The sequence below is a fragment of the Oncorhynchus mykiss genome, chromosome 5 (genome assembly GCF_057628025.1).
Source record: "Oncorhynchus mykiss isolate SJ-2025 chromosome 5, ASM5762802v1, whole genome shotgun sequence".
Lineage (NCBI taxonomy): Eukaryota > Metazoa > Chordata > Actinopteri > Salmoniformes > Salmonidae > Oncorhynchus > Oncorhynchus mykiss.
In genome coordinates this window covers 17,165,677-17,178,442 of record NC_143026.1, presented here as the reverse complement: position 1 = coordinate 17,178,442, position 12,766 = coordinate 17,165,677, and the positions used below count along the sequence as shown (strand labels likewise).

Below are 12,766 nucleotides of genomic sequence, written 5' to 3'. Positions count from 1 at the left end.
CTCAGAGTGGGATGTGTTGAGCCAGGGCACGTTGACATTAAACCCTCAGTGGGGTGTGTTGAGCCAGGGCACGTTGACATTAAACCCTCAGTGGGATGTGTTGAGCCAGGGCACGTTGACATTAAACCCTCAGAGTGGGATGTGTTGAGCCAGGGCACATTGACATTAAACCCTCAGTGGGATGTGTTGAGCCAGGGCACGTTGACATTAAACCCTCAGTGGGATGTGTTGAGCCAGGGCGCGTTGACATTAAACCCTCAGTGGGGTGTGTTGAGCCAGGGCACGTTGACATTAAACCCTCAGTGGGATGTGTTGAGCCAGGGCACGTTGACATTAAACCCTCAGTGGGATGTGTTGAGCCAGGGCACGTTGACATTAAACCCTCAGTGGGATGTGTTGAGCCAGGGCACGTTGACATTAAACCCTCAGAGTGGGGTGTGTTGAGCCAGGGCACGTTGACATTAAACCCTCAGAGTGGGATGTGTTGAGCCAGGGCACGTTGACATTAAACCCTCAGAGTGGGATGTGTTGAGCCAGGGCACGTTGACATTAAACCCTCAGTGGGATGTGTTGAGCCAGGGCACGTTGACATTAAACCCTCAGTGGGATGTGTTGAGCCAGGGCACGTTGACATTAAACCCTCAGTGGGATGTGTTGAGCCAGGGCACGTTGACATTAAACCCTCAGTGGGATGTGTTGAGCCAGGGCACGTTGACATTGTTACGTTCCCCAGTTTATGTGTTGTAGTTTGTGTATTTGCATGTGTTTTATTTCAGGAAATGGCTTCCTGAAATCCCTCAAGCAGCTGATTGGTCGACTCCAGGGCTAATTGGAGAGCTGACCCCGCCCCCTCGTCAAGACACAGCTGTCTCCAGTTACACATTCATTCTGAAGCTATATAAAAGCCAGTGTTCTGTTCAGGAGAGAGAGAGATTTGCTGGGAGGTCATTGCAGAGCGATTGTTTGTGATAGAGAGATTTGCTGGGAGGTCATTGCAGAGCGATTGATTGTGATAGAGATTTTTGCTGGAGGTTGATTTGCTGGGAGTTCATTGCTGGGAAGTGGTATGTTCTGTGAGTTTGTTGCTCAGGTAGAGCTTAGTTGATGTCCTTTGTTTCTTAGTTTGTTTGTGAAATTGTTTAATATTCTGTTTCATTTGTTCCCAGGGGGAAAGGGGAAGGCACCTTGGGAGTGCTTAGGCAAGAGGCCCGCGGGCATACATATACCCGTAGTATATTCACTGTCTAGGCACACTAGGTAAGACCTGGGCGGACCAACCCCTGTATTTTGGTTAGGGCCCCAAGTGGTGCTAAATTAGGTAAGTAGTGGGTAGGCAGGTAAGATAGGAGAGGGGGGGGCTTTGAGATTTACTTTCTTTGCTTTGGTTCCGTCCAGCCCCTTTTCCCCATATTACCGTGTACAGGAATAAAGTCCTTGTAAAACGGTACCACATTCTGCCTGTTGTCATCCTTACTCGCACCTACAGTCCATACCTTTTTCACTTCACGGAGAGTTTAGTTGTAGCAGGGTGTTGCGTTCCCTCTTCATAGAGGTGTGCGTAACAGACATTAAACCCTCCGAGTGGGATGTGTTGAGCCAGGGCACGTTGACATTAAACCCTCAGAGTGGGTGTGTGAGACGCTGAAGCCTCAGCATGCACACCTGCACTGTGATATAATATTGATGAGATTGCCAGGGTTTTCTTTTACCCTGTTAGGAGAGCTCTCTCAAAGAAACGTAGCAGATAGATCAGACATCACTCTAGCAGTAGAAATACAATAATAAGAATCTATAATTATCATGTTATAATAACCCCATACATCCATTACCCCAGGCAGAAATCCTATCAGATGCTCAGCCTTAACTTGACCGTGTAAATCATGCATGGAATATCAATGGAGTTCGGATTCCAGCCTTTGTGGGTCGATCAGTGATCACACACCACCACTGAAACAGTAGACACTGCATGTCTCTGGGTGTGTTCATGTGTATGACATGAAGGTAGGTACCCGCACACTGATGAATGCTCTTGAAGTTTAACTGCACATACTCCAGGTGTACTCATCAGTGTGCGGGTACCTATCTTTATTTGGGTCACTGGGTGTGTGTGCCTTACTGTGTGCGTTACTGTGTGCGTTACTGTGTACGTTACTGTGTTCCTTACTGTGTACGTTACTGTGTTCCTTACTGTGTGCGTTACTGTGTTCCTTACTGTGTGCGTTACTGTGTTCCTTACTGTGTGCGTTACTGTGTTCCTTACTGTGTGCGTTACTGTGTTCCTTACTGTGTGCGTTACTGTGTACGTTACTGTGTTCCTTACTGTGTGCGTTACTGTGTTCCTTACTGTGTGCGTTACTGTGTACGTTACTGTGTTCCTTACTGTGTGCGTTACTGTGTTCCTTACTGTGTGCGTTACTGTGTGCGTTACGCGTTACTGTGTACGTTACTGTGTGCGTTACGCGTTACTGTGTACATTACTGTGTGCATTACTGTGTGCGTTACTGTGTGTTCCTCAGGGCCGAGTGGAGGTGGAGGCTGGAAACGAGAACATGAAGTTTGAGACAGGACCCTTCTCCTACTATGGAGTCATGGCACTGAGCACAGCATCACTGGGTGAGAGCACACACACACGTAGTGTACTGTATACAGTATACGATCAGACAAAAGACAAGCAATGCACACATACAAACTGTCAAAGACAAACACAAAGTCTCTCTCTCTAACTTTCTCCAACTTTCTCTGACATACACACTGGCAGGAACACAAACAATAAACTTGGTTCAGTCAGACAGTTTTCCTGTTTTTCTAGTGGGGTTATGTTTTATTTCTGAAACACCAGCTTCCCTGACCAACATCCATAAATGTTCAACTCCAACACACACACCAGAGTAGATAGTGCTGCCACTAGCACTGTCCACAGCTCACAATGAGGTGTGTGTGTTGGCAAAGCTCACAATGAGGTGTGTGTGTTGGCAAAGCTCACAATGAGGCGTGTGTGTTGGCAAAGCTCACAATGAGGCGTGTGTGTTGGCAAAGCTCACAATGACACGCTCACATGCAGCCCCACAGGAGGCTGCTGAGGGGAGGACGGCTCGTAATAATATCCAGAACTGTGCGAATGGAATGGCATCAAACACCTGGAAACCATGTGATCCCATACCACTGATCCTGCTCCAGTCATCACCACGAGTCCATTCTGCCACCGGCCCCCTGTGGTGTGTGTGTAATAGGAGATCCAACAGAACACAGAAATGTGATCTACAGATGATGTATTAAACAGGTAGAAGGAAACACACACCACTGTCACCCTTAAAGGAGGAGGGGAAGGTGTTTATGACTAGGGTGGTGTGTGTGTGTGTGTGAGGGCTTAGTTGGCAGGAAGGTGATGCTGCCACAGGGCTGGAACTGTGATACTAACTATGGGTAGTATCGGAACCTAATGCGTGACACACAATCCCTGATACAGAGAGCAGTGTTTAGTCCCACGTGAGCTCGAGTTGTTGAAATAGGGAAGAAATGTTTTTCGGAAACCAGATCTTTTTATAAACACTGCTTCCACCTAGTGGTCAGATACCAGTATGACCAGCAGCCTCCCTTAAAGATTTGACAATATAATCAGTGTACTGAGAGTCATAAAATGGGTTAAATTAGAATTAAGTTAGGCTTTCTATGCTGTCAGTCGTGTAACTAGTCCTGTAGATGGCACTACACATTCAGACATTAGGTTCTGCTTGTCGAAAGCCTTTTCAAGACAAACGGGTTCTCTTCTCTCTCTCCTGTCTTTCTATTCTCTCTCTCCTCTGTCTTCCTTTCTCCTCTCTCCTCTGTCTTCCTTTCTCTTCTCTCTCTCCTGTCTTCCTTTCTCTTCTCTCTCTTCTCTCTCTCCATCTGTCTCTGTCTAATATCTCTGTAATAGTGGTCTCTGTTGTATGTGTATGCATGTGCTATATGCTGTGTACTGCTGCCTACATGTCAAACTGTCCAACTCACATCAGTGTCTGATGTCACTCAGTTAAGCCCCTACCATTGGTCTGTCTGCCTCCAATCTGACAGCAGGCCTTCGTTGATCTTTGAAAATGACGAGTCCTCAATGTAGTGCACCCTATCCTCAATGTAGTGCACATAATTTAGCCCAGAGCCCTATGTGGCTAACCCTGGCCAAAAGTAGTGCACTATAGTAGGGAATAGGGTGCCATTTTACACAGAAACGTAATGTATTGTTCACTAAATGTATATGATGTATAGAGGTGATCATGTCAAAGTGCTCTGTGAAGGAGAAAGGTTTGTGTGTCTTCAGGTCAGTCGGGCCGAGAGAGGCAGATTTAACTCCTACAGTGCTGTTACTGCCTACCGATGAGTAAACGAGAGCGTCTCTCTCTCTCTCCCCCTTCTGCCCACCCCTCTCTCAGCCGTCACTCCCCCTCTCTCCCCATCAGTGGCGTCCCCCCCTCCACGACGCCTCTCCCTTAAGAGATTCTCTCTGTTCTCTCGCTTTCCAGGTAAAGAACCAACCAGCCTAAGAGGGGGTAACATGGGGGAGGGGGGTGGGGTCACTTTATATGCCAAAATCATATTTAAGTTTCCCTCCCATCATCCTCTTCTTCAGAGCCCTGCTCCAGCAAGTACAACCTGATAGACAAACAGCGTGGAGATCCACTAGAATATTTATCCCTTACATACAGGGGCAGTTAAACTAATGGTTTGTTTTACTTGTTGTTTTTTGTTTTAAGTAGAGTAAAACACAACCATTTGAACTCCCAAACGACTCTTAACTCCCAAGATCTATTCTTTGTCTGCTGGTTTTATTCCCTCTGGAAACCAGGAGTTGCAAAGGTTTAGTAATCCAATCAGGCCCTCAATCCTCTAATGCTTTTCTCCAGAGCTTGATAGCAGACTCACAGTAGCCTGGACAAACCAGGCTGAACGCTGAAAAAAAATAAAACAGTTGGCTAAACATTGAACGCCGGTCGAGATAACAGTCAGCGGCACTAATGCTAGTTAATAACTCTATTTTAGCATAACGCATATCTACGCTCCACTACACTCTCAGTGGAGTGGGGTGGTATTGATTCATGGTTTTGTGACCGAGCCGGTCCTCTGCAGTCATCTCTCACTAGGAGGGACTGAGTGATGTGGTGCAGTTCTTACTCTGCCCAGTAATTGCGGATGCTGACAGCTGAGCCCCTATACAGTATGTGATGCTAACAGACCGTGTGCCACATCAGGTCACATCAGTGTGTTTGTCCCCAGTCAGCAGGACAGAGCAGAGGAGCCTGGGACAACATTACTCAGTTTAGTGCCGTTGACGGGTCCTATTTCAATAAGGTTAGGGTTTACAAGTTATATATTATGCATCTTTTCTTTCTTTCTTGGTCTCTTCCTTGGAATAATAGCTTATCTACTTTCCTCAGTACTGGTTTCACCAACCTTATGTCAGATCATTAACGTGGACGGAAGTATTGAAGTTAGGACAGTAGGAAGGAAGTATGGAAGGTAGGACAGTAGGAAGGAAGTGTGGAAGAAATTACAGTAGGAAGGAAGTATTGAAGTTGAACAGTAGGAAGGAAGTATGGAAGGTAGGACAGTAGGAAGGAAGTATGGAAGGTAGGACAGTAGGAAGGCAGTATGGAAGGTAGGACAGTAGGAAGGAAGTGTGGAAGAAATTACAGTAGGAAGGAAGTATTGAAGTTGGACAGTAGAGAGGAAGTATGGTAGGTAGGACAGTAGGTAGGAAGTATGAAAGGTAGAACAGTGGGGAGGAAGTATGGAAGTTGGACAGTAGAGAGGAAGTATGGTAGGTAGGACAGTAGGAAGGAAGTATGGAAGGTAGAACAGTGGGGAGGAAGTATGGAAGTTGGACAGTAGGAAGGAAGTATGGAAGGTAGGACAGTAGGAAGGAAGTGTGGAAGAAATTACAGTAGGAAGGAAGTATTGAAGTTGAACAGTAGGAAGGAAGTATGGAAGGTAGGACAGTAGGAAGGAAGTATGGAAGGTAGGACAGTAGGAAGGCAGTATGGAAGGTAGGACAGTAGGAAGGAAGTGTGGAAGAAATTACAGTAGGAAGGAAGTATTGAAGTTGGACAGTAGAGAGGAAGTATGGTAGGTAGGACAGTAGGTAGGAAGTATGAAAGGTAGAACAGTGGGGAGGAAGTATGGAAGTTGGACAGTAGAGAGGAAGTATGGTAGGTAGGACAGTAGGAAGGAAGTATGGAAGGTAGAACAGTGGGGAGGAAGTATGGAAGTTGGACAGTAGGAAGGAAGTATGGTAGGTAGGACAGTAGGAAGGAAGTATGGAAGGTAGGACAGTAGGAAGGAAGTATGGAAGGTAGGACAGTAGGAAGGAAGTATGGAAGTTGGACAGTAGGAAGGAAGTATGGAAGTTGGACAGTAGGAAGGAAGTATGGTAGGTAGGACAGTAGGAAGGAAGTATGGAAGGTAGGACAGTAGGAAGGAAGTATGGAAGGTAGGACAGTAGGAAGGAAGTATGGAAGTTGGACAGTAGGAAGGAAGTATGGAAGGTTGGACAGTAGGGAGGAAGAATGGAAGGTAGGACAGTAGAAAGGAAGTATGGAAGGTAGAACAGTGGGGAGGAAGTATGGAAGTTGGACAGTAGGAAGGAAGTATGGTAGGTAGGACAGTAGGAAGGAAGTATGGTACGTAGGACAGTAGGAAGGAAGTATGGAAGGTCATACAGTAGGAAGGATGTATGGAAGGTAGGACAGTAGGAAGGAAGTAAGGAAGGTAGGACAGTGGGGAGGAAGGTAGGATAGTAGGAAGTATGGAAGAAATTACAGTAGGAAGGAAGTATGGAAGGTAGGACAGTAGGAAGGAAGTATGGAAGGTTGGACAGTAGAAATGAAGTATGGAAGGTAGGACAGTAGAAAGGAAGTATGGAAGGATGGACAGTAGAAAGGAAGTATGGAAGTGGGGAGGAAGTATGGAAGGTCATACAGTAGAAAGGAAGTATGGAAGGTAGGACAGTAGAAAGGAAGTATGGAAGGTAGGACAGTAGAAAGGAAGTATGGAAGTGGGGAGGAAGTATGGAAGGTCATACAGTAGAAAGGAAGTATGGAAGGTAGGACAGTAGAAAGGAAGTATGGAAGGTAGGACAGTAGAAAGGAAGTATGGAAGTGGGGAGGAAGTATGGAAGGTAGGACAGTAGAAATGAAGTATGGAAGTGGGGAGGAAGGAAGTATGGAAGGTAGGACAGTAGAAAGGAAGTATGGAAGGTAGGACAGTAGAAAGGAAGTATGGAAGGTAGGACAGTGGGGAGGAAGAATGGAAGGTAGGACAGTAGAAAGGAAGTATGGAAGGTAGGACAGTAGAAAGGAAGTATGGAAGGATGGACAGTAGAAAGGAAGTATGGAAGTGGGGAGGAAGTATGGAAGGTCATACAGTAGAAAGGAAGTATGGAAGGTAGGACAGTAGAAAGGAAGTATGGAAGGTAGGACAGTAGAAAGGAAGTATGGAAGTGGGGAGGAAGTATGGAAGGTAGGACAGTAGAAAGGAAGTATGGAAGGTAGGACAGTAGAAAGGAAGTATGGAAGGTAGGACAGTGGGGAGGAAGAATGGAAGGTAGGACAGTGGGGAGGAAGAATGGAAGGTAGGACAGTAGAAAGGAAGTATGGAAGGATGGACAGTAGAAAGGAAGTATGGAAGTGGGGAGGAAGTATGGAAGGTCATACAGTAGAAAGGAAGTATGGAAGGTAGGACAGTAGAAAGGAAGTATGGAAGGTAGGACAGTAGAAAGGAAGTATGGAAGTGGGGAGGAAGTATGGAAGGTAGGACAGTAGAAAGGAAGTATGGAAGGTAGGACAGTAGAAAGGAAGTATGGAAGGTAGGACAGTGGGGAGGAAGTATGGAAGTTGGACAGTAGAAAGGAAGTATGGAAGGTAGGACAGTAGGGAGGAAATATGGAAGTGGGGGCAGTAGGGAGGAAGTATGGAAGAAATTACAGTAGGAAGGAAGTATGGAAGGTTGGACAGTAGAAAGGAAGTATGGAAGGTTGGACAGTAGAAAGGAAGTATGGAAGGTAGGACAGTAGAAAGGAAGTATGGAAGGTAGGACAGTAGAAAGGAAGTATGGAAGGTAGGACAGTAGAAAGGAAGTATGGAAGGTAGGACAGTAGAAATGAAGTATGGAAGGTAGGACAGTGGGGAGGAAGTATGGAAGTTGGACAGTAGAAAGGAAGTATGGAAGGTTGGACAGTAGGGAGGAAGTATGGAAGGTAGGACAGTGGGGAGGAAGAATGGAAGGTAGGACAGTAGAAAGGAAGTATGGAAGGTAGAACAGTGGGGAGGAAGTATGGAAGTTGGACAGTAGGAAGGAAGTATGGTAGGTAGGACAGTAGGAAGGAAGTATGGTACGTAGGACAGTAGGAAGGAAGTATGGAAGGTCATACAGTAGGAAGGATGTATGGAAGGTAGGACAGTAGGAAGGAAGTATGGAAGTGGGGAGGAAGTATGGAAGGTCATACAGTAGAAAGGAAGTATGGAAGGTAGGACAGTAGAAAGGAAGTATGGAAGGTAGGACAGTAGAAAGGAAGTATGGAAGTGGGGAGGAAGTATGGAAGGTAGGACAGTAGAAATGAAGTATGGAAGTGGGGAGGAAGGAAGTATGGAAGGTAGGACAGTAGAAAGGAAGTATGGAAGGTAGGACAGTAGAAAGGAAGTATGGAAGGTAGGACAGTGGGGAGGAAGAATGGAAGGTAGGACAGTAGAAAGGAAGTATGGAAGGTAGGACAGTAGAAAGGAAGTATGGAAGGATGGACAGTAGAAAGGAAGTATGGAAGTGGGGAGGAAGTATGGAAGGTCATACAGTAGAAAGGAAGTATGGAAGGTAGGACAGTAGAAAGGAAGTATGGAAGGTAGGACAGTAGAAAGGAAGTATGGAAGTGGGGAGGAAGTATGGAAGGTAGGACAGTAGAAAGGAAGTATGGAAGGTAGGACAGTAGAAAGGAAGTATGGAAGGTAGGACAGTGGGGAGGAAGAATGGAAGGTAGGACAGTAGAAAGGAAGTATGGAAGGTAGGACAGTAGAAAGGAAGTATGGAAGGATGGACAGTAGAAAGGAAGTTTGGAAGTGGGGAGGAAGTATGGAAGGTCATACAGTAGAAAGGAAGTATGGAAGGTAGGACAGTAGAAAGGAAGTATGGAAGGTAGGACAGTAGAAAGGAAGTATGGAAGGTAGGACAGTGGGGAGGAAGAATGGAAGGTAGGACAGTGGGGAGGAAGAATGGAAGGTAGGACAGTAGAAAGGAAGTATGGAAGGATGGACAGTAGAAAGGAAGTATGGAAGTGGGGAGGAAGTATGGAAGGTAGGACAGTAGAAAGGAAGTTTTGAAGGTAGGACAGTAGAAAGGAAGTATGGAAGGTAGGACAGTGGGGAGGAAGTATGGAAGTTGGACAGTAGAAAGGAAGTATGGAAGGTAGGACAGTAGGGAGGACATATGGAAGTGGGGGCAGTAGGGAGGAAGTATGGAAGAAATTACAGTAGGAAGGAAGTATGGAAGGTTGGACAGTAGAAAGGAAGTATGGAAGGTTGGACAGTAGAAAGGAAGTATAGAAGGTAGGACAGTAGAAAGGAAGTATGGAAGGTAGGACAGTAGAAAGGAAGTATGGAAGGTAGGACAGTAGAAAGGAAGTATGGAAGGTAGGACAGTAGAAAGGAAGTATGGAAGGTAGGACAGTGGGGAGGAAGTATGGAAGTTGGACAGTAGAAAGGAAGTATGGAAGGTTGGACAGTAGGGAGGAAGTATGGAAGGTAGGACAGTGGGGAGGAAGTATGGAAGGTAGGACAGTGGGGAGGAAGTATGGAAGGTAGGACAGTAGAAAGGAAGTATGGAAGGTAGGACAGTAGGGAGGAAGTATGGAAGGTAGGACAGTAGGAAGGAAGTATGGAAGTTGGACAGTAGGAAGGAAGTATGGAAGGTTGGACAGTAGGGAGGAAGAATGGAAGGTAGGACAGTAGAAAGGAAGTATGGAAGGTAGAACAGTGGGGAGGAAGTATGGAAGTTGGACAGTAGGAAGGAAGTATGGTAGGTAGGACAGTAGGAAGGAAGTATGTTACGTAGGACAGTAGGAAGGAAGTATGGAAGGTCATACAGTAGGAAGGATGTATGGAAGGTAGGACAGTAGGAAGGAAGTATGGAAGTGGGGAGGAAGTATGGAAGGTCATACAGTAGAAAGGAAGTATGGAAGGTAGGACAGTAGAAAGGAAGTATGGAAGGTAGGACAGTAGAAAGGAAGTATGGAAGTGGGGAGGAAGTATGGAAGGTAGGACAGTAGAAATGAAGTATGGAAGTGGGGAGGAAGGAAGTATGGAAGGTAGGACAGTAGAAAGGATGTATGGAAGGTAGGACAGTAGAAAGGAAGTATGGAAGGTAGGACAGTGGGGAGGAAGGATGGAAGGTAGGACAGTAGAAAGGAAGTATGGAAGGTAGGACAGTAGAAAGGAAGTATGGAAGGATGGACAGTAGAAAGGAAGTATGGAAGTGGGGAGGAAGTATGGAAGGTCATACAGTAGAAAGGAAGTATGGAAGGTAGGACAGTAGAAAGGAAGTATGGAAGGTAGGACAGTAGAAAGGAAGTATGGAAGTGGGGAGGAAGTATGGAAGGTAGGACAGTAGAAAGGAAGTATGGAAGGTAGGACAGTAGAAAGGAAGTATGGAAGGTAGGACAGTGGGGAGGAAGAATGGAAGGTAGGACAGTGGGGAGGAAGAATGGAAGGTAGGACAGTAGAAAGGAAGTATGGAAGGATGGACAGTAGAAAGGAAGTATGGAAGTGGGGAGGAAGTATGGAAGGTCATACAGTAGAAAGGAAGTATGGAAGGTAGGACAGTAGAAAGGAAGTATGGAAGGTAGGACAGTAGAAAGGAAGTATGGAAGTGGGGAGGAAGTATGGAAGGTAGGACAGTAGAAAGGAAGTATGGAAGGTAGGACAGTAGAAAGGAAGTATGGAAGGTAGGACAGTGGGGAGGAAGAATGGAAGGTAGGACAGTAGAAAGGAAGTATGGAAGGTAGGACAGTAGGGAGGAATTATGGAAGGTAGGACAGTAGGAAGGAATTATGGAAGGTAGGACAGTAGGAAGGAAGTATGGAAGGTCATACAGTAGAAAGGAAGTATGGAAGGTAGAACAGTAGAAAGGAAGAATGGAAGGTAGGACAGTGGGGAGGATGTATGGAAGGTAGGACAGTGGGGAGGAAGGTAGGATAGTAGGAAGGAAGTATGGAAGAAATTACAGTAGGAAGGAAGTATGGAAGGTAGGACAGTAGAAAGGACGTATGGAAGGTAGGACAGTAGGAAGGAAGTATGGAAGGTTTGACAGTAGAAAGGAAGTATGGTAGGTAGGACGTATGGAAGGTAGGACAGTAGGAAGGAAGTATGGAAGGTAGGACAGTAGAAAGGAAGTATGGAAGGTAGGACAGTAGAAAGGAAGTATGGAAGGTAGGACAGTAGAAAGGAAGTATGGAAGGTAGGACAGTGGGGAGGAAGTATGGAAGTTGGACAGTAGAAAGGAAGTATGGAAGGTTGGACAGTAGGGAGGAAGTATGGAAGGTAGGACAGTGGGGAGGAAGTATGGAAGGTAGGACAGTGGGGAGGAAGTATGGAAGGTAGGACAGTAGAAAGGAAGTATGGAAGGTAGGACAGTAGGGAGGAAGTATGGAAGGTAGGACAGTAGGAAGGAATTATTGAAGGTAGGACAGTAGGAAGGAAGTATGGAAGGTAGGACAGTAGGAAGTATGGAAGGTAGGACAGTAGGGAGGAAATATGGAAGTGGGGGCAGTAGGGAGGAAGTATGGAAGAAATTACAGTAGGAAGGAAGTATGGAAGGTTGGACAGTAGAAAGGAAGTATGGAAGGTAGGACAGTAGAAAGGAAGTATGGAAGGTAGGACAGTAGAAAGGAAGTATGGAAGGTAGGACAGTAGAAAGGAAGTATGGAAGGTAGGACAGTAGAAAGGAAGTATGGAAGGTAGGACAGTAGAAAGGAAGTATGGAAGGTAGGACAGTGGGGAGGAAGTATGGAAGTTGGACAGTAGAAAGGAAGTATGGAAGGTTGGACAGTAGGGAGGAAGTATGGAAGGTAGGACAGTGGGGAGGAAGTATGGAAGGTAGGACAGTGGGGCGGAAGTATGGAAGGTAGGACAGTAGAAAGGAAGTATGGAATGTAGGACAGTAGGGAGGAAGTATGGAAGGTAGGACAGTAGGAAGGAAGTATGGAAGTTGGACAGTAGGAAGGAAGTATGGAAGGTTGGACAGTAGGGAGGAAGAATGGAAGGTAGGACAGTAGAAAGGAAGTATGGAAGGTAGAACAGTGGGGAGGAAGTATGGAAGTTGGACAGTAGGAAGGAAGTATGGTAGGTAGGACAGTAGGAAGGAAGTATGGTACGTAGGACAGTAGGAAGGAAGTATGGAAGGTCATACAGTAGGTAGGATGTATGGAAGGTAGGACAGTAGGAAGGAAGTATGGAAGGTAGGACAGTGGGGAGGAAGGTAGGATAGTAGGAAGTATGGAAGAAATTACAGTAGGAAGGAATTATGGAAGGTAGGACAGTAGGAAGGAAGTATGGAAGGTTGGACAGTAGAAATGAAGTATGGAAGGTAGGACAGTAGAAAGGAAGTATGGAAGGATGGACAGTAGAAAGGAAGTATGGAAGTGGGGAGGAAGTATGGAAGGTCATACAGTAGAAAGGAAGTATGGAAGGTAGGACAGTAGAAAGGAAGTATGGAAGGTAGGACAGTAGAAAGGAAGTATGGAAGTGGGGAG

General features: G+C 45.9%; 1 protein-coding gene across 3 annotated transcripts in view; it reads left to right on the top strand.

The window, feature by feature from the left end:
• Positions 1-12,766, top strand: part of cnnm4a (cyclin and CBS domain divalent metal cation transport mediator 4a) — a 62,843-nt gene that overhangs the window by 30,112 nt on the left and 19,965 nt on the right. Inside the window, exons 5-6 of one of the 3 annotated variants that reach the window (XM_090234021.1) lie at positions 2,517-2,613; positions 4,410-4,499. In XM_090234021.1, the coding sequence (XP_090090147.1) occupies positions 2,517-2,613; positions 4,410-4,499 (187 nt within the window). Of the gene's footprint in view, positions 1-776; positions 1,448-2,516; positions 2,614-4,409; positions 4,500-12,766 lie in introns of those variants that run through there. The other 2 variants (XM_036976954.2, XM_090234022.1) reach the window with 2 other exon arrangements.